Source organism: Lathamus discolor, chromosome 6 (genome assembly GCF_037157495.1).
Source record: "Lathamus discolor isolate bLatDis1 chromosome 6, bLatDis1.hap1, whole genome shotgun sequence".
In the NCBI taxonomy this organism is placed as follows: Eukaryota; Metazoa; Chordata; class Aves; order Psittaciformes; family Psittacidae; genus Lathamus; species Lathamus discolor.
The window spans coordinates 48532396-48555849 of NC_088889.1; the positions used below are offsets into that span (position 1 = coordinate 48532396).

General features: G+C 35.9%; 1 protein-coding gene across 16 annotated transcripts in view; it reads left to right on the forward strand.

Moving 5' to 3' along the window:
* GPHN (gephyrin) overlaps positions 1 to 23454 on the forward strand; it is a 293631-nt gene that overhangs the window by 167365 nt on the left and 102812 nt on the right. For all 16 annotated transcript variants that reach the window (XR_010614153.1, XM_065686703.1, XM_065686689.1 and 13 more), the window contains 4 exons: positions 10384 to 10478; positions 15010 to 15076; positions 19169 to 19441; positions 20701 to 20808. Coding sequence is in view for 15 of the 16 variants with exons in the window: in XM_065686703.1 (XP_065542775.1) it covers positions 10384 to 10478; positions 15010 to 15076; positions 19169 to 19441; positions 20701 to 20808 (543 nt within the window). In the remaining variant the exon portion in view is untranslated. The remainder of the gene's footprint in view (positions 1 to 10383; positions 10479 to 15009; positions 15077 to 19168; positions 19442 to 20700; positions 20809 to 23454) is intronic.

Consider the following 23454-nt stretch of genomic DNA (forward strand, 5'->3'; position numbering starts at 1 on the left):
TTAAACTGATAAATTCATTGAACTTATACACGAAAAAAGACCCAGTTATCCTTCCTCCAATGGCTGTTGCAGACTTGTTCCCCAGTACTTTTTTTTCTATTGTGCTACCTAGCAGCCCAGCCAGTTTTTAGATTTTGAGTTTCCTGGAGCCTCTTTCACTTCACCTGGGAGTTTGATGAAGTCCTATAGATGTCATGGTTTGGAAATGTTATCTCAGACCATACCTAGACTTTTGTTTGATTAGTCATTTATGGCTCTCATCGTAGAAACACTAAATAATCTTTTCCATCCTTGCTATTTATTTTTGGGAAATAATTGTACACCTGAATTGGCTTTTTTTTTTTTTTAATCTCTTTTGCAGATGGACTGTAGTATTTATGAAATAAGCTTTGTTTTGTATAGTGTTGCAGTCACATACATCATTCAGACGGCAGATTTGGCAAGTTTCAAAGCTCAATGAAACCTACACATTTCACTTTTTTTTTTTTTAGGTGGGTTTTTTTTTTTTTTTTTGAGTTTTCAGGATACAGTTCCTTTTTCAAGAGTGAGAAATTATTGTGTTATTGCCACTTCTTTCCATCAGATGACCAGTTCTTCCTTTCAAACCAAGTAGTTTTTATGCATTCAGTGGTATACAGGATTAATCCTTGACCAGCAAGGCCTAAAGCTACAGTCTCTCTCGAACTCTTCTACTACTCATTCAAGTTTTACTGATTTCTACTGTTCAGCATTGGTGGTTCCTGGAATGAAAAGAACACAGAAGGACTCAAAGTTCTTTTAGATGTCTTTGTCTCCCAAGGATTTTGTTTCCTGCAGCATCTTAACGAGGAGCTGCTCTGAACTCATCATCACTCTTTGCAGGCAAGAGGGATCCTGTAGCAGCATTTTTCTTTTGATGTTTTTAAGCATTAAAAAAGACAGATTTATTAACTTGGCTGGAACTTCTGGGATTTTCTCAATTAACAGATTTCACATTTTTATGACAGCTTAATATTTTCCCCAGAAATATTTTGTATTTGTTTCTTTTCCCTTTTACATTTTTTAAAAAGAGAACTTTTAAGTTCTTTAATCAGGCAAATATTATTGGGCAGGTAACCCTAGGCAGGTAACCCTAAGTGCATATGATTTCTATGTTATTCTGAATTACTGTCTTCCATCATCCATATACATTATATAGAAATATTGCTGTATGATTTCTTTACTTGTTAATCTGCTTAGAGGTGTGATGTTTGCAGCTGCAGTTCTCTGAGTGTGAACACACCTCTGTGATAGTGAGCATGCTTAGCATGTGCTCTTAGTATGCAAGAGCCCAGTCCTGTGTACATTTTAAGTACACAGAGTCAGAACTAACTTCTTCCCTATGCCTATCTAGGAATCTCTTCTGCCTTACCAGTTGTTAAAAGTCAACACTTTTCTCAGTTATCCATTTACATGGTGCTAGTAAAAAAATCAGTCTGCTGAAAAAGTTTGGACACATTGAATTTTATGAAAAAGCAAAAATATTTTTCAGCACAACATAGCTGCTTCAAGCACAGCAGAAGTGTATCTGAAGGGAGTTGCTTATATACCTATGTTGCTAATCTTTGTTCATGAAAAGAACATTACATTTTAAGAACTTTAGGGTTTCGAAGTTGAACAGTTAGGAAGTAAACCAACAGAATTTGTCTATACAATGCTAAATTTTCTTAATCCGAAAGCTTTACTCTGTCACAGCTGAGTAGTGTCAATAAGCGCATGGAAGTGCACTTCTAGTGCATAGTGCATGGAAGATACTGTAATATCTTCTAAAACTGGAAGAAACTGGTGTTTTGGGTACAGAAATGTGTATAGAAAAGATCTTAGGAACAGTGAAATAAAGGAGAAATATACTGGATTTTTTTATATTGATAACTATTAAGTATTGTGAACCATTAATTAAATAGTAAAATCAAATTCCAGAGGAAAAGGTAAATGTGGTATATTTAATATTCCTTATTCAATATAGATTAGGAGTTTTGCTGTTTTCCATTCCAGTGCTCTGTGCTGCATCAGTCTCAGCAAAATACTTTCCACCATCTCTGTCAGAAACTTTTTCATCCAGTTGTTTCCATGAGAATCTTGGAGAAAAAATGTGATTTGTGCCAGGAGTTAAATAACCCTGTGTAGGAAATTGTTTGACAGAATACACAGTAGGTCCCTTTGACTTTCAAAATCTGTTCAGTTTTTCAGTTTCAATGAACACATCATTTGCATGTGCCTAGATTGCAGCTTTTGAGACTCTGAACACACGAATTGCATCACAGGATCTCACAAAAGTATCATTTCTATCAGATTTTAGGTGAAAGTGCTTTAAGGCTGTTGTTATTAGAGATGCTTTATCTTTTGCTTGGAGGGTAAAGATACTGTGTCAGGGAATCTTAAAAGAAATTACGTTTTGTAATTCTTGCATTGCCATGGTGTATTCTGGAAAAACTCAGCAGTCCATCCTTGTGTAGAATGTGTATTTTAGGAAGTTGTTTTGGTTTTAATCCTCAGCATTGATGATTGGAGATTGAAATTGTTTGGAGGAGCTACTGTACAGAAACTGACTGGAGTTTCTGAAGTACGAATACTTCATATGCAATATTTGTCCTTGTTAGAAGGTAGCAGATGACAGGAAACAACAGACAACATTCTCAAAATGAAGTATTTCCACATCTCAATCTCAGTAACAAATGTGTTGAAGCTAAAGTATTGCAAAATTATTTATTTAGAGAAGTGAAATTCCAAGTAAAAAGAAAGGGGAACGTATCTTTGGTATAGATACCTAGTCTACAAGGTAGTACGCATAACTAGAAGCACTGCACATGGCATTTTTTTGGTGAGACAGTGCTCCCTAGTTGTTATACTGTTAGCTAAAACTCATTACATTTTCAGTTGCATTAACTATAGCTTTCTTATTGATAGTCTTATTGAAATACAGTAGGTATTTATAATCATTTCTCTCATTTCTGCTGTACAATTCTGTAATTTGTAAAGAACAAAATTTTTCACTTCTCAGGGGTTTTTTTCTACTTCAGATTTTAAAGAATTTTGTGAAAGTCGTGATGGATCAAGTAGATTTTTACATTTTATGTTAAATATAAAGCAGCTTGAAGTAACTGAGGGAAATCTTAACGATTTGTAAATAAAATATTAACAATGCTTTGTAGTAGCAGAATGGTGTCACTACCTTTAACAGCAAATCTTCAGCTGTACTACTTCTATTGAGCAGCAAAGGATTCATTTGTACATGAAGTGGAGTTGAAGTGGGAATCACAGTTTGCACTGTGGAAAGGAAGTAGGCACCTGGTAATCCTTGTAAGCAAGTTCAGTGGCTTGTTTTCAGCTGTTATTTTAACAGTAATCTGCCTAACCTCTACACCTTTGCAAATATTCTGCCTTTTTTCACTGGCTTAACACACACCGTTATACAGCTGTAGCATACTGCATCTGGTGGGCTATATACATCTTCATGGAACCTAAATGCTTTCCTCATAGTTTAGAAAAGCATTTGGTGGTGTTGTTTTTTGGTTTGTTTTTTTTTTTTTTGGTTATCTGCTTCTGAAATTGACTGTACTATAGCTTTTAGGTTTTATAACAATGTGGTGGGGTGGGCAGTATCATAAAATCAAGATTAGATTCTATGGCATAAATAATTTATAGACATTTACTATCTTAAAAATTTCTTTAGTAATCTGGATTTAAAAAAAATGTTATTGTTATCACTTTATGTATATATTCGAAGTGGTATTTTGAAGATGCACATGGTTGGTTGCCCATATCCACCATATCCACCGATTTCATTACCATTTCTATTACCAAATGGGGTAGGCAAATAACTGATCTGTGAAATTTGCATAAATCGAATACAGTCAGGTTTAGCTCAAAACTTTGGTACAAACCTACTGAGATGCAGGAACAAGTTACATATTCCACAGTGTTGCTTTCTCCAGTATATTAATCCAAATTTTTAGGTGCATCTTCCCCAAAATGTTTTGCAAGCTCTAAGTAAGAAGGAAACAATGTTATGAAGTAAATCTTTTGATTAGCTTGATCTCAATTGAAGAAAACAAGGTCTTTTAAGGAAAGTTACAGGAAATACTAAAATCTTTATGTATACTTAGGTAATTTGTTTGTTTGTTTGTTTATTTGTTACAAAAATAAATACCACTGGAGTCCAACTACTAAAAATCAAATATATTCATGACTTGGTCATGCCTAAGTCATCAAGTACTGTCAGAGGTACCTCTACCAGCCAGTTAGTTTTTCATGGTCATGTACATAGTGGAGTTAAACTGACAAGATCGTTTGCTGATAACAGTTTAGAAACAAGAATGACATTGAATTATCTCCTGGTATCTTGAGCCTCATTGCATAGGCATCATTGCAGTAAACGTTATGATGGATCCCACTGAAGGGATTGAGGGCGCAAGTTGCAGGCAAAGGGAATTGTGGATGTGAGGAGAAACAGAGAAAATGGAGTCTGTGCTTAATCTATTCTAACAGCAGTTATTACTGTGGCACTTTTATTCTTCAGCCACATAAATTCTGTGTCATTCTGTGATGTTTAGGATCTTCATGGCAGCACAGTTGCTGAAAATATTTTGAGAGTGTAGGCAAATTTCAAATCAGCATTCTTGTGCTGCATGTATACCAAGCTCACCATTAAGAAGGAAAGATGATAGAATAAGCCACCCTAATACATTTAGACATGTTTTGTTTTATGTAAAATAATTCTATAAAAGCCTGGGAGAGCTCTCAATATGTGTCTATATATGTCTGACACACAGAGCTGCATTTAACATCAAAAAGACCCAACAGGAGCATCGAAATGGAGACTAACCAGTCTCAGGTTGAGTTTCTTATGGTACAGGAAAATTGACAGAAGCCTAGATGGTCACTTCAGGAGGAGACACAAACACGCACACTGGGCCAACATTGGCTGATGTCTGCCTATCCACCACCAGTCTGCCCCGTGAGCCCAAACTTAGTGATTGGTTCTTAATTTAGCCTTGTGTCAGTTATTCCCCACTACTCTGGGACTGTAACAGTTGATAGGTTTACAGGTGGTCCCTATCATTAGCATTCATTGGCAACTCACTGTTGAGGAAATTATGACTGTCAGGCTCTTACATTTAAGGTGCATGTGGCCAGTTCATTGGTGTGGATGTGAATCTGTCAAAAGCTCTAGAATGACAGTAAACACCTCTACTTCTGGGATCCACCCTGTCCAGAAGCAGCTATTCATTGCCCTCTGTATGCAGGCTGTTCTTGACTTACATGAATCCATTACAGCTCATTTGGCAATGAGAAGTCAATGATAATTGTAATTACATACATGTGAAAGGACAGCAATTGCATGGTGTACCTCTGGCTGCAGCATCTCAGCCATGTGATAGGGCCACTGTACTGTTACAAAGTTACTACCTGATGACAAGTTGAGATACTAACCTGCTTGACTTCGGTTGCTTTGCACAATAGCGTATGTGATAGGTTTTACCCATTTGACAAATTAACTGAGCAATTAGCAAAATAAATTTGATTTTGGAGAGCATCAAGGATTGCAGTTCCTGTCAAGCCTTCAATCAATAAAGAAGATGCAGAATATCATCACATGGTACAAGTGACTCAAAATTTACCCTTATCCAAAGAACTTTTCAGTGTATTGAAAGAAACCAACTGCTGCAACCTGTATTATCTCTTGTACTAAGAGAAGAAATAGATAAGTGATATTAGGTGAGAACCTCTGATCAGTCTAGCTCCATGTAATCTGTTTTCTCCCCTGCAAAAGAGTAGGGATGTAGACAATAAGATGACATAGGTGAGTTGTGAATAGGAATTACAGGTACACGTCATCTCCAGCACAGGTATACTGAATAACCTTGAAGGAGGTATCTCATCTCCAAGCTGAGAGATTAAATCTTTGTTACCAAAGTATACACTTCTTACTTAACTGGTTGACAGATATGACTGGCATTTTGTTTGCATATTTGACTCATCTGTCCCCATAGTTCTTTGTACAGTGTGGTCTGTGAGCTCTGTTGCAGAGGAGTATATAGGTATTTTTTTTGTTAGACCTTTCCAAGACTTCTGCTTTCAATAAAAAACTCAAATAGGTAATAAAATGCTATGCTAATTCTGTAGTCTGCTAAATAAAAATTATCTGCAAATTTGTCCATTAATTTGCATAAATAGTTTTATGATATGCTGTGCACTGTCATAGATTTTAATATTTTTCAGCAGAGGCAGGCTGGGTCATCTTAATTTAGTCAAACTTATTATGACTTGTCTCATATTTGCATTTTAGTTGAAGAGATAAAGCTATATTACCAACCCAAAACTGCTGAGGAGTGTATGTCTTAGATCATTACTTACTATTGAGGTCAAACTTTGCTGTGCTTAATACCTGACAGACAAAATATAAGGAGTTTCTGAGCACTTCAAGAAGAATTATCCTAGGTATGTTAAGTAAATCAGCTTGGAGTAGGTATATCCTCCAGAAGCTGTCTGGGAGGGCTTCCACAGGTTTGGAACTGGATTAACTTACTTTATACGGAGGCATAGAAAGGCAGTGGAGCATCACAAAACTGTGAAACCAATTGGCAGTGAGCCATCTGTTAAGCAACCACAACTACGTCAAAGATATCTAAAAATGTATCAGTTGGTTTGGGGACATAATGTCCTAACTCCAATTAAAAGGCACCCTGAAAACAATCAAAAATGTGTTTTAAAATAAATTGTCTTTATTCATCTAGCTATGAAATACAAGCAGAACTGCTCTCATAGACATTGTTAGTAAGTCCTGAATAGTTATGTGAAATACTTAATTGTTAGTCTCTACTTTTCCTCTCTGGAGTAGAAACTACCATTTTATTTCAGTCCCGTTGTGTCTCTCCCTAGTTCCCCCACAGCCTGGCATTTCTGTCATGTCCTGTCTTACTTTTTGCTTCCCCTGAGTTTTTCCATTATGTATTTGTTGTCTGTCCAAGCCACTTTGTGCAGTGTTATTTTCATCCCACTGACTTTATTCGCTCACCCCTTTCTCTACCCTCACTCCTGACCTTTTGACAGTTCTGCTGCTTGGACTTCCTTTCCGCAATTCTTCCTTTCCACTTAGGCTTCCTTCTTCCCACATTTCCTTCTCCCACCTAAATTACAAGCCTCAGCTTTTTTTCGCAGCCTCCAAACTGGCCTTTCTGCATTTCTGTCTCTCTACCTTCAAGTGCTTCTGCTTCTGTGGAACCCCTCTTTTCCACCTCCATCTTGCATGTGTCTCTGCTTTGCACTTTGACCTTAGGTAGGAGAAACTGGGGACACTTTTTGTAGTCATTTAATATTTTATGCAAATATACTCCAGTATTTTCTGCCTACTTTATATATAGTCATCAGCCTCAGGTTTGAGAAATCAGTGTGTAGCTTCAGTCGTGACAAAGGCATCACTGTGAGAGCTCTGAATTAAATCTCTTCATCATTTTTTCCTGCTTCTGCCCATACAGTGGTGTTGTCATCACTGTTCGTAAGAGAGACGGGGACAAAAGCCTTGATCTGTGATTTGTTTTAGCCAACACTATGGCCCCATGCAGCAGGAAAAAGCTGACTGATGGTGAGACTACCAAGGAAAAAATGCCTGAATTCAGCCTTGCTGCAGTTCTGGTAAAATGTGAAGGTGCTGAGTCACTAATTCTTTAATAGTTTGCATTCAGGTAGATGTTGATACCAGACAGTTAATTCCTGAGCTGGATACAGATGAAAGTCTAGTTTTGACATCTTTCTTCCACCCTTCCTTCAAAGCTGAAAGAAGTATTAGGAACCTTTTCCACCAGTACTTTGATACATTGTTGGGTGAAAAAAAGAGTTGTTACATACAGACACGAAGTATCTACAAATCACTGCAGCGCTGATAATTTCATTCATATACATGTAGCTAATAAAGAATGTTCTTCCCAGTGTGATGGTGATTTCCATTCCTGTACACTGCGCATTTTAAGTTGTGCTATTTGAGGACATCCCGGCAGCGTTTTTTATTAGGGTTTTTTTTTTTTACATCATCCAGTCAGGCTGCAAATAGGAAAATGGGAAGCATTCTGCTGTTTGTAGAAGTCTGCCTGCAGTAATAAATGTAAGCATATGTATTTTGAAACAATTATTTTTAGAAACTTCTGTCAAGGGTTATACTGCTGTTTGGACTTCCTGCCCTTTCAGGTTTTGTTGCTTAGTCTATACATTTTTAATAATCACATTGCCTGCTAGCAGTGACATTTTGTGAAGGTCATTTTCCTTGTGAAGTTGGAGAGTGGACTGGAATTTTGTTGAAGGACTCCCTGAGCTGCGGGATTGTTGTTTATGGAACTGTCTTGCATCTTGTACTACCTTTGAAGCCTGTTTAGAATTTTAACTAATGGTATCTTCAAAGTGTCGCTATGCTCAAGGGCAAAAAAAGAAATCTCAAAATGTACTTTATATTTAAAACCAGTTTTGAATAGCTTTGAAGCATGGTATTAGCTGAAAATAAAAGGCATAGATATAAACTTACTATATGTGCACACACAGAGAATTCTGTGTTTCACCAACTTTTTCATTGTCAGCAAAGTGTCCCTTCACCATTGCAATGCCTTTTTCTTCTGTACTATAAAAATCATCACGTCTGTGAATAGTGTTAAGAATTTTTAATGTGATTGATAATTTAATACGTCAGCAGGTATCTTTGGACAGTCTCCCTCAGTAGAGAGGCTTTAGCTTTTCTACATCATTACTAGCCTGCTTCTTCTCATTCCCCTGTGTAGAAATACAGACACTGGTTTGTATTTATATGCCTTTTCAGTTTCTGAGTAGAAGATGGCAGATAGTAAAACTGACATGCTGTGCTTGAAATAAAAGGGGCTGTGGTGTCAGCTACTGAACTAGAATTGCTTGGGTTTGTAAGAATCAAAGCTCCTGATTCCCACAACTGAGCATGTATCAAGTTAGCTTGTTAATGAAAGATCTGAAGGTTTACTTGGTAGCTGTAATACTCCTTTAAAACATGACATACTCCTTTAAAACATGTTAAATGTTAATGGCAATGTTTGAGAATATGGCCACTTGAGTATCTATACTGTTCAGAGGTATTTTTTTCCTGTTTTATTTATTACTTCCTATAAGTGTTTTAGCTGTATAGCTAGTATAGGACTCCTGGGTCCTTTTCATAGGTGTGCACTTCTCTATGACTTAGTTTTTGTACTTTTAAACTAGTAAAAATACAAAGATGTGATTTTTAATTTAATATTTCTCACAAAATAATTTGGTTTTCTTTTCTTTTCTTTTTTTTTTTTTTTTTTTTTTTCCATATCAAACTGCCAATAAAATTTAGGTTATTCAGAGTGTCCTTATATTTAAGATGTGCTTTTCTCTTTTTTGATAGCTGTACCATCAAAGCATTGTAATTTGGCTGGATGTTTTACAATGGATTTCACAGTTTTATGAGCATTGCTAACATTTTAGTTGTGCCAAATAACTTAGAATCTTGTTTCAGAACATGAAACAAGATGATCCACTGAACAACAGCTACTGTGAGGGAAATTAAGATAGGATTGTAACCTACTTTTAAAGTGTTACATCCTAGCTAAAGGTAGAGGCTGGGAAACTGGCCAGATTGTGCGTTTGAGAGAATTTGTGTTAGGAAGTAAGAAGGCTGTGCACATCCCAGAAAAATAATTTTCTATCTGATTCCCGGTGTGAAAAAAAGGACTAAAAAGACAAGAATTTTCAGACTCTGTTTCCAGGCTTCTCAGTGCCCACTGTATACAGATCGCTTGTGAATAAGAGCCCCCAGCCTGTTTGGAACCGCTGTTTTGCTGACATGATCAAAAGGGAAGGCCTCAGCCTCTGGCCATTATCATTACCATTTTACTGTTATCCTGCCTGCTGCTACATGGGCTTCCCTTTGCAAATTTTTTTTTCTGTCTTCTGCACAGACTGATTCACCCTACTCATGCCTGGGAAAATCTCAGTGGGAAAATGCACATGAGATTGATGAGGAAGGCGGTTACATTTGGTCTTTTCTTTGCTTATTCACAAACATTATTTCCTTTCTGCCGGAGGGAGTTGTTATTTATGTGATGCTGGCTAACATTTCCTATATATATATCGAGTGCTGACTTCTAACATTTTCTATAGGAGTCTTTACAGTACAGCTAACAGTGCTTCCTCCCAGCCCCTTGTCTTTCCCTATTTTACACAACCAAGAGAAAATTCTTTAACGTATTTCGGTGTTGAGAATTTAGCAATGACGTCTCTTGGCAGAAACAAAAAAAGAAGATATTCTTACCCAAATTTTACCTGGTTTCATATTTTTCTTGTCCTTGTACTTCTTCACTCACTTTGCTATTCGATCTCTGATTGCAGGCCACTAAAGAAGTAATAGAGCGAGAAGCCCCAGGGATGGCCCTGGCAATGCTGATGGGATCACTTAATGTAACTCCTCTGGGCATGCTGTCTAGGTAAGACCAGTTTCTTCAAAATGCGAGGTGAACTATTTCCTCATAAATACACATTGTTATGAAATGACAATGCACAGATAACTGAAGATTGTCACTGTTATCAAGTCTAGAAGTCTTAACTTCAGAGAAGGGCCACATTCCAAGAATGCTAATTGCATTCTTTAATTTAGTTCCCTTTGTTGTCTCCATTAGATTAGACTGTATCCCCCTATATTTTCTGTGCCAGGTTATTTGTAATGTTGATGCATGCTGTTAAACAGCTATCTTTTCATCCTAGAGCTGTGGCGTTTTGGTGGTAAGTGAAGTTCATCAAGTACTAAAATGTTTTGTTTAGCAAAAAGCCACTTCGATAAATACAAATGTATTGGTTTGACAATGCTTTTATTCCAATATTAGCAAAAGATCTCTAAATATTTATCCCATGCTTTTAGATAAATACTGTAACTCCTAGAGTTTGGTGTTTCCTACTAAATACTTAGTAACTGTTTCTCTGCCTGTTATTTCTTTTTCATCAGTGGCATCTCTTGTTACTGTGTATTCCTTTCTGGAGCTGATTTTTAGTTTATTCCTTCAATTTACCTCATTATACATATGACAGACTTAGTAATATCGATAGGTGTCATAGAATTTAGTTTGTGCATGAATGTTGTTTCAAGGTAAATAAGAAACAATGGCTGTTACAGGTTTTTGATTTCTTCATGCATAATGATGGTATAACAAGATAGTTATATAAAAAATAAAGAAAGAACTTCCAAATCTTCAACTTTGTATCCAGATACTTTCTTTTTTAAAACGACATTTAGATGAGAGGTTTACTGATTCAACCAGGTGTTTTAAAACTTTTCATCTCACTTAGCATGTATCTGAAAGGGCAACATTACCAAATTAACACCTTCAGATCCTGTCCAAATTAACAGTTATTTTCATTTTCTTTAGCTGTTACAACTTTTTTATATCATAGTTTGTGTTTACAGGAAGGGAAAGAATAATAGAATGCTACCATAAGAAGAGGACAGGTTAATTTTGCTGTTCTGTTTCTGATCAAGAAAAGTATTGCCATTTAGATGACACTACCAAGTTTGATTTAGGACGCGGTGTAATTAGGATGTCTGCAAGAATGTTGTAACGGCAGTGGAACCGAAATGCTGGATTGTAACCTGACACTTCTGTACATATAGAAAGAAAATGTCCCTTAACCTACAGCCACATTGAGTAGTAATTGTTGACAGTGGTGGCAGATAACGTTGCAAAGATACTGCATGCAATGATACTAGGCCTTTTAAAATTTTCCAGGTAAAATCTTTACTTCAGGCCTAAAAGCAATCATCATGCAAAGGCCATTATTTTTGTGGCACTTTTCAGATCATGGAAGTTAAGTACACAAGAATTACAAAATTACAGCATTATGGTTTCAGTTCTGCGTGAACGCCCATGTGTGATGATTACGGTTCTTTGTTGAATTTATCTGCAAATGCTTGAAGTGGAGGAAGGAAATTTACTTTTCTTTGTGTTGATTGTCCTGTGTGTAATCCTGTATCAGGTTTAGTGCTCTTTATTCAGTATCTTCTCTGAAAGCAGACTCATTTCCTTTGAGATTTTTCTTACAGCATTTGTTATTTAACATAGAAATTGTTAATATATTTTCATAGAAAATTCTGCAAATTGAGGTAGTGTTGTAATCCCCCTTTACAATGAGAACTAAGGCACACATTGAGAGGTCAAAAACATACACTAATTTTAGATGCACAGATTGAGAAATGCAGATCCTAATTTTTTCAGAGTAGTTAACATTAAATGTTACTTGTCCTAAGCTTACCTCTCATTGACTTCATTTTGAAATGAAGTTCTGATGGATGATTTTGCATGTAATTTCTTTGACTTTTCAAAAAAGCAAAAGCAGAAGTTCCGTTATGCAACATTAAGCTGACACTTCTATAAATCACCTGCAGGCTTGGAAATGTTAGGTCAATCGTGTTGAATTTTATTACATGAACATCTAAAAAATGTTATAAGTTACAGGCTGTCTTTTTGACTATGGGCTGGCATTAGGGAGTGGTGAGCTATTTTGTAGACTGGATTCACAGATGGCAAATGAGGGGCAGTGGGACTCTCATAGTTTGGATTCAGTCCCAAGGTCCAGCAGGGAGTATCTTAGAGCACAGTAGACCTTTTTATGTGTTTCCTGAAAGTGTTTCCTTTTCTTCTCTGTGAGCTTCCAAAGTGGTCCTTGTCCCAAAGTTACCTCTTCCCTTTACCTGAATCCTTACCTGTCAACTACCTGTGATTTGCCAGTCTTTATTGAAACTTTTTAAAACATTCGCTGTCTCCTTGTCCTTCTACTTTCACCAGCATAGTTTCTTCCCAGGGAGATCCTGAGTTTTTTTCAGAGATCATGATCTCCATCCCTGCTTCTGCATCGGACCTGTATTTCTTTCCTCCCACATCCATTTTTTTCTATTGTTTTCTCTCTCCCACATCCTCTGTTTCCTTCCACTCCCTTGCTTCTATTTGTATTCTTCTTTCCCAGACTTTGGGGTTTTTTTTGTAAAGTTTCTGTCCACTGCATCACAAGACTAAGGAAAACATGAGGTCCACAGCAGCTCCCTCAACTGTTCTGTGTTTGGAGGAATATCATCAATTAATCTCTCCAATTAGCCAGAATGAATGCATGTTTTATGTGCATTTATGCTAGAACGCACAATAGTTTTTGCAAACTGTGCAGTTCTTAAGTGCTTTTACTTAATTTTGCATGTTCTCTTGAGAAATTTTTGGCATTTCTGTCTTGAGTCACTAAATTTGATTATTGGCAGCTGAAACTTGTAGTTTTCAGGAGAATCGCTGCTGGTTTAGTCCTTTTTTATTATTGGTTGGTTGTACTGGTCATTTAGCTTATAATGTTTGAAATTATTTAAAGCAGAGTAAAAAAGCTAAGAAGATTATTAAAGGAACTATCTGCCAAACAAAATTCCACCTCATTTTAATTCCTTTGTGAACAATTTCTGTTTATTTCCTTTATTTTGAATCTGACATAAATGGTATCCCATAAATGGGATTTGCTCGATTGAGTTTGTACTCTGTAAGTTTGGCTACTGCAACAAGAGTAAATGAGCATATTTCTTTAACTTAGGCTCTCCATTTTTATATTTTAGTAGTATTTCAATATATATTCAATATATATTCCTCAACTACCTGGATCTCTTTCTTAACACACATGATATAGTGTCGAAGAAGTGAATATAGGAAAACAGAGGCTAGGAGTCATTCAGTAGTCAAGCTGCCAGTTAAAATGAGACTTGTCTTCAAGCTGTCTTGACTGTGATATCAAAAGTTCATATTGTGGCACAAAAAAGGTCTCTGTGCTATTTAACTGTAAGCATTATGACAGCTGGCTCTAAAATGCTTGCTACCATGCTAAAAAATGCCATGCTACCTATAAATTACATTAATCACTGAGAATTATTTGTATAAGAATAAATGCAGGGAAGCTGGCTACCCCACAAACCATGTCCCTTGGCTCAAAATTGGTTTTAATGCCCTCATTTACTCTTCTATTCTATCTTCATTTACAGCTTCTGTTTTTGTTTGATAAAGAGATTGTTGTTACACAATTTCTCTCAACTGTAGTCTCCATATCTCAGTGGTTTGGTTTTGTCCTTTTACTTTCTTCTTATCCTTATACCCAGGTCTGGGTTTTTCATCACTGGTTCTGTAAACAGTGGAGAAAAGCAAGAGGCACTCTTTACAACCTCAAGGCAAAGTCCAGTCATTTTAACTTATGTTTTCTTGAAAAATATTTAGCTAAGAGGAAGAAGAGGCAAACTCTAAACAACAGAAAGCGTTCAGCAGTTGGGTGTTCAAGTTCAGCCCTGAATCAACACCAAACACATTCCTGAAGGCAAAAAGTAACATGAAATCTTCCATCTTTGCGAGTCAGTTCCATCTTTTGGTGGGGGCAGGGGAAGACGTGTCAGGAGGAATTAGATATGAATTGCATAATTGCGTAAGTGCGATTTTCGCTTGAGAATTACTTCCCTCTGTGCTTTTCTTACGTTGTATCTCTAGAGTAAAAGAACCACACTTTAATTAATGCAACCAGCATGACTTAGTAATTCTGCCTGGCAGGAGGAATAGTTTTTGACACCATCGATTACATTACAAAGGAGCCATGTGTATGAGCAAATAAGGACTATATCAAAGAGGGTATTAAGGAAACAATAGAATTACGGAAGCCACACAGATATCAAAAAGGACAGAAATCTAGCCAGTGTTTATACTATCAATTAAATGTTAGACTCTCAATTAAATGTTAGACTCTATCAGCCTTATTTGATGCTTTTTTGCTTTTTCGGCTCAGCATTTCCTGAGCTGTTCTGTGAGGACATGGGTAATGAATATTTTTAGATGTTTTGTAAGTTTATAAATTCTGAGAAATAGTAGAATTCATCCTAAAGGCTCCGTTCTTGTTTCTACAGTGGAAAAAGCTGCATAGCTGCATGCAAAAATTTCACTCTGGGTTTTTCTTTCTTTTCAGACCTGTGTGTGGAATCAGAGGGAAAACTCTCATAATTAATCTACCAGGTAGCAAGAAGGGGTCACAGGTAAGAAGTATTCTTACTGATCTGCTACTGAGGACCCATGATGGGTACCTCCCATTGTTAATGGTGTAAAGTATCCACTACAACAAATTTTACAAAAGTGAATTGAAATGCATATTCATATACCTGAATGCACCATAACTCTTAGGGTTGATACAATTCTGATCTGACTGAAGGTACTGTGTGACCAGGACAGCATTATGTGTACTGCAGGAGAGTGCTCACTGTAAAAGTGCTAAGATAGTCCCTTTAATGGTTCCTTACACTTCCTCCTTCTCTAGTTGGTCTGTACCTGATCCCTGTGCTGTCTACAACTTCCAGAAAACTATTCTCTTTCACACAGAAGAGGAAGACCTAGTGTATGGTAGAATATGCTGGAGTATGAAGAGCATTCCCAATTCTGATCAGGAAGAAGGAAAAAATGAAACATAAATTTTAAGAGTTTAAGGACATCTTAGATCTTTTTGGATATGGATACCAGACTTTAAACCCTTTATACAGTCTGTTTTCTGTCTGTATTTTGCTTGGTTTGGACAGAGATGTTAGGCTTTATGGTTTTATTCATGCATTCTGACTGTAGAGCTGAGAGAAACAGAATTAACCACCAGGAGGGATTTTTCTCTGAGCGTGTTAATAAGGCTTGTTCATTCAGTGCTCTTTCTTTCTGTGTAATTGTCTGACAGATCTAGAAAAAGGCCTTTTCCACACAAATACTTGTAAGCTGAATAGTAGGCAGTACAATGTAATACAAAGCTGCTAAGGTAGGTTTCCCATCAAACACGAGATCACATTTCTTCAGGGCTCAGACTAGGTGAGTGGCCTTGTTAAAAAACGTCTTTACCTCTGGCCTCTAACAAATGTGTACCTTGTAGTTTATCAATGTCTTCTGAATGAGTAGTACCCAATCACAGGTAAGACAGTTCTAATGTGTTTGGCAGCACAGCCCTGAAGTCACTGTTGCTTGAAAGACTTACGTCCGGAGATAAATAAAGAATGTTTATGTAGGCTGTCACCTGGAAGAGGAGATGTTTCAAATACTATTATCTTAAGCAGCCATCACAGGTTTTCAGATATATTGTCTATGTATTTCAGTTCAAGAGCTCAGTAAGCCCTCCTATGATTCAACCATCCCTCCTATGATTCAACCATTCCTAAGAGCCTTTTTAGGAAATACAATGAGACTCTATAATTGAAAAGAAATTTAAAAGCCTTCAAAACATGAAACAAGCATGGTGGGGCAGGAGTATACCTACTTGAAGGTCTTACAGTTGTGAGTGCGAAGTTATATGTGTGTACACAAATTTAACATAGCAGTGAGCCCCACATCTTGGAGAACTGGTGCACCTGTAAGGATATTTTTCAGAAGTTGATACTTTTTGTTGGGTTATGAAAGAGATGAGATAGCTTACAATCTCTAATGGTTTCTGTTAAGTAGCACTCCTAACATGGTAGGTACAGAAAACAAATTGTCATTTTCTGCCCTGAGGGTCTCAGACTGTGAAGATAGGTAAACTGTAGAAAGAGGATGAGGAAAAGAAGTGAAAAAATGTTAATAAGTATTTCAACAATAGTTTGATAAGTCATAAAAAGGTAATTTTGTTGGAAAACAAGAGTCATATGATTTCATTATACAAGCAAGATTTTTATAAACTGGTGATTTACTTGTTCCTGTCGTGATACTCTGTTCTGTCACAATTTATTTAAGTATGAGGCATCTTTAAAAGTATCAGATTTCAGCAAAAATTTTTAAGATCAATAGTAGTGAAAATTGTTCCATAACAGGCTGGATCTCAAAAACCAAATAAGACAAGCTGTTACCAGCAATCTTTCTCATTTCTCTGTTTTATGACTTGCTAATTTCCTTTCCATCATATTAATACAATCATATAAAAAGCTTATTTAAAGCAATGAAATTGCAGCAATATACAGGTTCCATTAATAAAATATTAAAATACTAATAGAAAATGGCAGCAGTGTAAATGTTCTGTCTCAAAAATGGGCATAATGCGTACCAAACGTGTTCTCTCCAGAGAATGTGTGACATGTACACTGAATCAAGATCTGTTGTTCTGGCCAGTTTTCTCTTCTTTTAGCCTTGCAAAAGGTATTCTATGTTATAAAAGAGAGTAAAGTGTGGAATTACTAGATTTCATTGAAATTTTGGGGTCTATAACAATTTTTCATAATAGTACTAACAATGGCTTAAAACAATGAATTTTTACAAAATGAGCTTTGGAGTAGTTACTAGGAGCCTATTCATCAACAGTCAAGCCAACAAGGCTTTATTTCAGTGGCAGTAGGGGAGCATGCTTCTCTGAAATATTAGTCCTTAATTACTTTTTCATTATTATTGGTCAGTTCACTGATTTTTGTCCATGTTTACCACTCACTTGAAGTTTGCTTTTTCACTGAACTAATGATGGTTGTATGCTTCAGTACTTTAAACCATTTAAAAAATAATGCTGTAGAGACACAAAAACTCTGAGGTTTACAGTTACATTAGAAGCTATAATTATGCTTGCAAATACAGTTTAGTATATATTAGTATATATTTATATATATTTATATATATATTTATATATGTTTATATATATTTAGTATATATTCATTATATACAGCATCCTATGTTAATCTAGTTTGCCATCAAGTAGTCTGACTTTTCATTACTCTTAAAGGAGCAACTGAAAGGTGGGCTCTTATTGTGAAGCTTTGAGGAAATAGTGTGAATCATAGTTTTGAATTACACAGTGGCTTATATAAACTCTAGTGGTTTTTGATGGATGGTTTGCTCTGTGTCTTGTTTACATAAGCATTTTTAAAAAACATTTGTTACAGCATCTATTGATAAAATGTTTACTGTTTTTTATTTTCTGGATTCTCTGAAATGTTGAAATGAATTTTTAAAAGTCTTCCTTATGCTCGAAACAAAACTGAAAATGAAGTACACCAAAAGAAGTAATGTCAGCTTTCTTTGTCGACTTGTATGTTCCCTAACTGCACTGCCCTGGCAATTCATTCTTGCGACCCTGCCATCATTTTCAAATAACGTAGTCTTTCTATGCGGTCTGCTCAAATTATATGAAGAAAACTTTCTACAGAAGCACCTGGGAGACAATAGTCTTAAAATGAAGAAGGTAGCTTCCAGCTAGATAAAAAGACAAACAACCGAAAAAAACAAAATTCACTTTGAGGGTAATTAAGCGTTAGAACAGGTTGTCAAGAATGGTTGTGGAGTCTCTGTTCTTGGATTTTTTTCAGGACTTTACTGAGCAAAGCTCTAAGCAACCTGTCTGAATTTCATATTGATGCTGATCTGAGTAGGAGCCTGCAGTGTGTGATGTCCCGTGGTTCCCCTTTGATTTGATGAAATACTAGTATATTTTAGCAGCAAAGATAGCCGTCTATGACTATGCCCATTACAAAAGAAGAGCAGTTACACAGTGTCTACGCTTTTGCTTTCTCCAGCTGTATAAAATAAACGTTCTTCTAATTATTTTTAAGATCACAGAGCAAGGAAAGGTTTGAAAAATAGGTTATTTATGAGCAATTGTTTCTGAGTTATGTAAAATTATAATTAGTGTATTTTGTCATTCTTCCAGTATATAGGATAAGTCCATGAATAAAAAAAGGATGTAATTGCATGAAAGTATAATTATGGAAACCCTTATGAATTGTTCTCTAATTGTGAAGGAACGTAATAGGAATGGTATGAAGCTAATACCCCTGCAGGGATAGAGTTAATGTTTTTATTCTGCATTTTTGTAGCATTCTGCCAGCTGCCATCTACTGGTTTTTGTGTTATGTATTCATGAAAATTTAAGTCTTGTTTTCTGAAGGTTTTATCCAATATTAGCTTAATTACAGTAGCCCCATTGTACTTTAAAAAGGCAAAAATATGTAGTATAGTCCCCAGTTCTGGTTCTGAGTTTTATTTTGCCCTCTGTGAGCACTTGTATAGGGCATTTAAGGTTTTATTTATGATTGGGTGAGAAGATGCATTTAAATCCCAAATACATTCTAAGAGTAAATCTGAAAAATTCCTATTTACTTCTGCAGGTAGCTTCTCATAGACATTTCTCTTCTTGTTGTGTGTAGGAATGCTTTCAGTTTATACTGCCAGCCCTACCTCACGCCATTGATCTTTTGCGGGATGCCATTGTAAAAGTAAAGGAGGTACATGATGAGCTTGAAGATCTACCTTCACCACCACCTCCTCTTTCTCCTCCTCCAACCACCAGCCCTCACAAGCAGACAGAAGACAAAGGAGTACAATGTGAGGAAGAAGAGGAAGAGAAGAAGGATAGTGGAGTTGCCTCAACAGAGGACAGTTCTTCTTCACATATAACAGCAGCAGCGATTGCAGCTAAGGTGAGTCTGGCTTGTTTCCCTGAGAGACCCTTTAGTTTCTATCTCAGGTACTTTCCACCAATCTGCATGTTAAGACTATACGTTGATGTCTGTGTGGTCAAACACATATATTTTAGGTATGTCCTGTCGAAATACTGCTTCGTAAAAATATATGAATCCTGTTTCAGTAGATAATTTCAAATTTCAGTGGGAGATATATTGTTTATTATCTTGATGATACCATGCATTTTTATTATACCATTCTGATGTGACAGACTATTTTTAGTGAGTTTTTAATTCAAAATACACGCCTGAGCATGTTAAGTCCAATAAATGGCATACTAAGGAATCACAACAGGATTTCTTAAGCCACGGTATCTGTTTTGAAAAGAAAATGTTGGTTTCTAAAAACATTGATAAAAAGTAGGACATATAGGTAGCAGGTTAAGTAATAAGCTATCCAGACTACTGTATTCCGGTTTGCATGTCCACGTAAGAGATGTGAAATTCTGCCACAAAACTAAGTATCATCACATTGTCTTGATAGCCTTGCTTTAACCAGCAATTCTTAGATCAACATTACTCAAACCAAAATAGTAAGTTTGAGACTACAAAAGGAAAACATCAGATAACACGTGCAAATCATTTGAGTTGATATTTTAAATGTTTTCCAAAGAAATATCATATTATTTGAAATAATACCATATGTACCTCAGTTTTGTCTTCAGTCTTCAAATGGAAAGACAGTGTATTCCTATGTATCTGGCAATTTTTTTCCCTAAACTGCTTTATTCTATATTTACTCCACAAATTGTGCTTCTAATTCCTATTATGAGAATTAAAAGTCTGAGTGACTCAAAATTATATTAAACATTTTCTAAATCAGAGCAGCAACATTCTAACTCCAGAAATGTGAATTCAGGTCTGAGACATCTTGACATTTCTAAGACAGCTGCAGCTGGAGATCATCTTCTCATGTACAGAAAATCCTGATTACATATATCTTTACAGGGATGAATTAAGGTAATTATTACTTGCAAGTTTCAGTTTTTATTAATGCAAATTGAAAATATCTTAATTTCTTTTGATATAGACAAAAGTAAATAATATGTGCCATTTTTAAAGGCAGAAAATACCTGAGATCTAAACTGGCTGTGTTCATATGAGCTTGCCATTTCAGTGTCACACTTGTTTTTACCTCATTCCTTTTCAGTCATTTGCTTGTATAGTTTCATGTTTTCCTGTCACTGTATTCATAGCTGTTATGTGTTGTGCATTAGAAGCATCCATCCTACACCAGTTCAGCTGTTATCATGGCAAAAGGTGAACAGCCCATCCCTGGTCTCATCAGTTATTGCCATCACGCAGCAGGCAGTGCAGAAGAACTGGTAAGAGACACTTCCAAGAGGCTTTTGCACTAACCATAGCTAAAAATACACTGCCTGCCTCCTAGTCTACTGTGTGAACAGATAGTGTTTTCTTCTAACCAAGACACATCAGTGCTATCATTTAGAGAACATGCTACAGAAAATACTCTGTTTGATACAGGGCTAAACAAGGTAAAGTTTATGCGCATTGTCAGTTTGAATAATTTGGCTGCTGAGATAATTATTTCTATAAAGCCTTTTTCTGATTTGTCATCGGCTTTGTCATCGAATAGAATCAATAATTGAATGTAATTAAAATAATCCCCTAAAAATTACTGCTTTAGGGCTATGAAATTTTGGTAACTTTCTCCCCTTCGTTTGCTTTGCTTTGCTTTGCTTTGCTCTCAGTATTTTGTTTGGCAACATAATACAGCATTTACACAGGGTGTTCATAGTTTGTTTTCATCACTTGCAGTTTCTCTCTTACTTTTGTGGTCTGTTTAAAGGTAGAATTTCTCAGAAACAGAAGAAAAGACTTGAGGAGTCGGGATTCAGTGAACTTATAGTAAATTACTGGATTTTAGGAATAGTAGGCAATCATTGGTTAGAAAGGATTTAGTTTATTACAACCCAGAGGTTGTAACTTGGGCTCTAACAAAATATAATACTTGTTGTATTTCTGCCAAAAGCTTAGTCTACGCTTGAATCAAGATAGAATAATGACTGCAGTATCATCAGGAATGGAACATAATTTAGTGTATTCATAACTGAATACATTATAACTGTAGATTAGATTAGATTTCATTATAACTGTAGATTAGAGAAAACTAAAGAAGGCAGTTGGCCTAGGGAGAGTTGTCTGACTTGTTCATCCCATCTAAGCCAGCAAATGGGGTGTAAGTTCTTGTGAAAATGTCACCACATTTGATGACGAGAGGCTGCACTTTCTTGTTCCCTTAGGCAAGTAGTAATTTAAACCACCACTCAAATAGTGTCACACCTCTGTATTTAAAACATGATGGCCATGTCCCTTGAAAAGTGACTTAAGAAATGTGAAGGCATTAAAGTTCACAATACATTATGACAAAGTTGTATATGTATATATACACACACATCTATTCCAATAGTTTTATTTTTTTGAGTTGAGGTTACTAAACTACAATTTGTACCATATTCTTCAGTATGAGTAGAACAGTGAATTCAGCCTCTCTGATGTATGCTGTTAAGCTGTCATCCAGGCTTCTCTGTCCTTTTGCAATTACTCTTAAGCTTTGTTTTATGCATTCTATAATCTAGTTAATATCTTCAAACCCAGTGCTGGAAGTGGCTAGTTTTTCAGAAAGTTGTTGGGGTTTTTAAGCTGTCATTTCTGCATGTTTTTTGGACATTTTTGCTCTTGTATCACAATCATAGTAATTACCATCTAAAGCTTGTTTTCTTAGTACCTCAACAGCACTGTCAATCTTTGTTCCAGTCCTGAGCAAAAGAGACTAAATATCATATCTTTTCCTTTTCCCACTCCTTGTCAACACTTAGTTCTCTATTTTGAAAATACAAATATTTGAACATATATATAAGTACTTCTGGGAAGGTAGTATCAGATAAAAACTGTAGAAGCAATGACTGATGGGTGTGCTGGATATCTTTCTCTGTCACTTCATTTGTTTCTCATTAATTTCTTTCGCTGTCACTGTGTTACAACAGGTTTTTCACTCCACCTAGTGCAAACAGAAGCTGTTTTCACTGACCTTAGAGTTTTGGTTTACTCCAGTTAGAGTTTTGAACCTCTACCCTCTATTAAATTTGTTTGAAACTGGAAAACGAGCTGAAAACTTTTAGGGGGAGATACCATAAATAGTCAGGATGTGACTTTGTGAAAGTTTATTATCTCGAATGCGATAATATTCATACCCTTGTTTATTGAAGATTTCCAGGCTCCAGGAAATTCAGAAATTTCTCATGGGTTTATCAAGGTCTTTAATGGGATTAACAAGAAGTATCCTTGATTAGAGACTTAAATTGCTTAAATTTAATTTTAAAGGAAAATCTTACTAAATGTAGGTGAGAAAAATGAGACAATCCCCATATCATATGTGTAGGAATACAAATCATATTCTATTGTCCCTTTCACCTAATGAACAGTAGATATCCATTATATTTTTTGTATATTTATGTTCATGCAGTATGTATATTAGCACCTTCTCTGAAATCAGCAAGCTGTAGGTTTAATGAGAATATTAATACTGTATTTATAATACAACACACTGTCATATTAGAGAAATTAAACTCTTGGGAGCAAAATTTGTTAGTGTGAACTAACTTAATTCTCTCACTGAGATTTTGTGTCTGTGAAAGCTACCAAGGTGAAACTTAGAGTTCTAGATTGGTTTATATATGGATTGGTTTATGCCAATTGTCTTTTCTGTAAAGGTAGAGATTAGGGAATAATTCCCATTGAAATGAAATGTCTGTAATAGTTTTTTCCCTTTGTCTTCAGCTTCCTTTTCTGATTAGTATCCTGGCTGAAATTTTACTTAATTTTCTCAAGGCAAAAATCAGTACTTCACATGCAATTCAATGGAGACTGGAATTGGCCTAGTCACTTTGTTGAGAGAGTTTTTTGCTCTGGAAAAGGTAATATCAAATAAAATTTTAGAAGCAGTGATT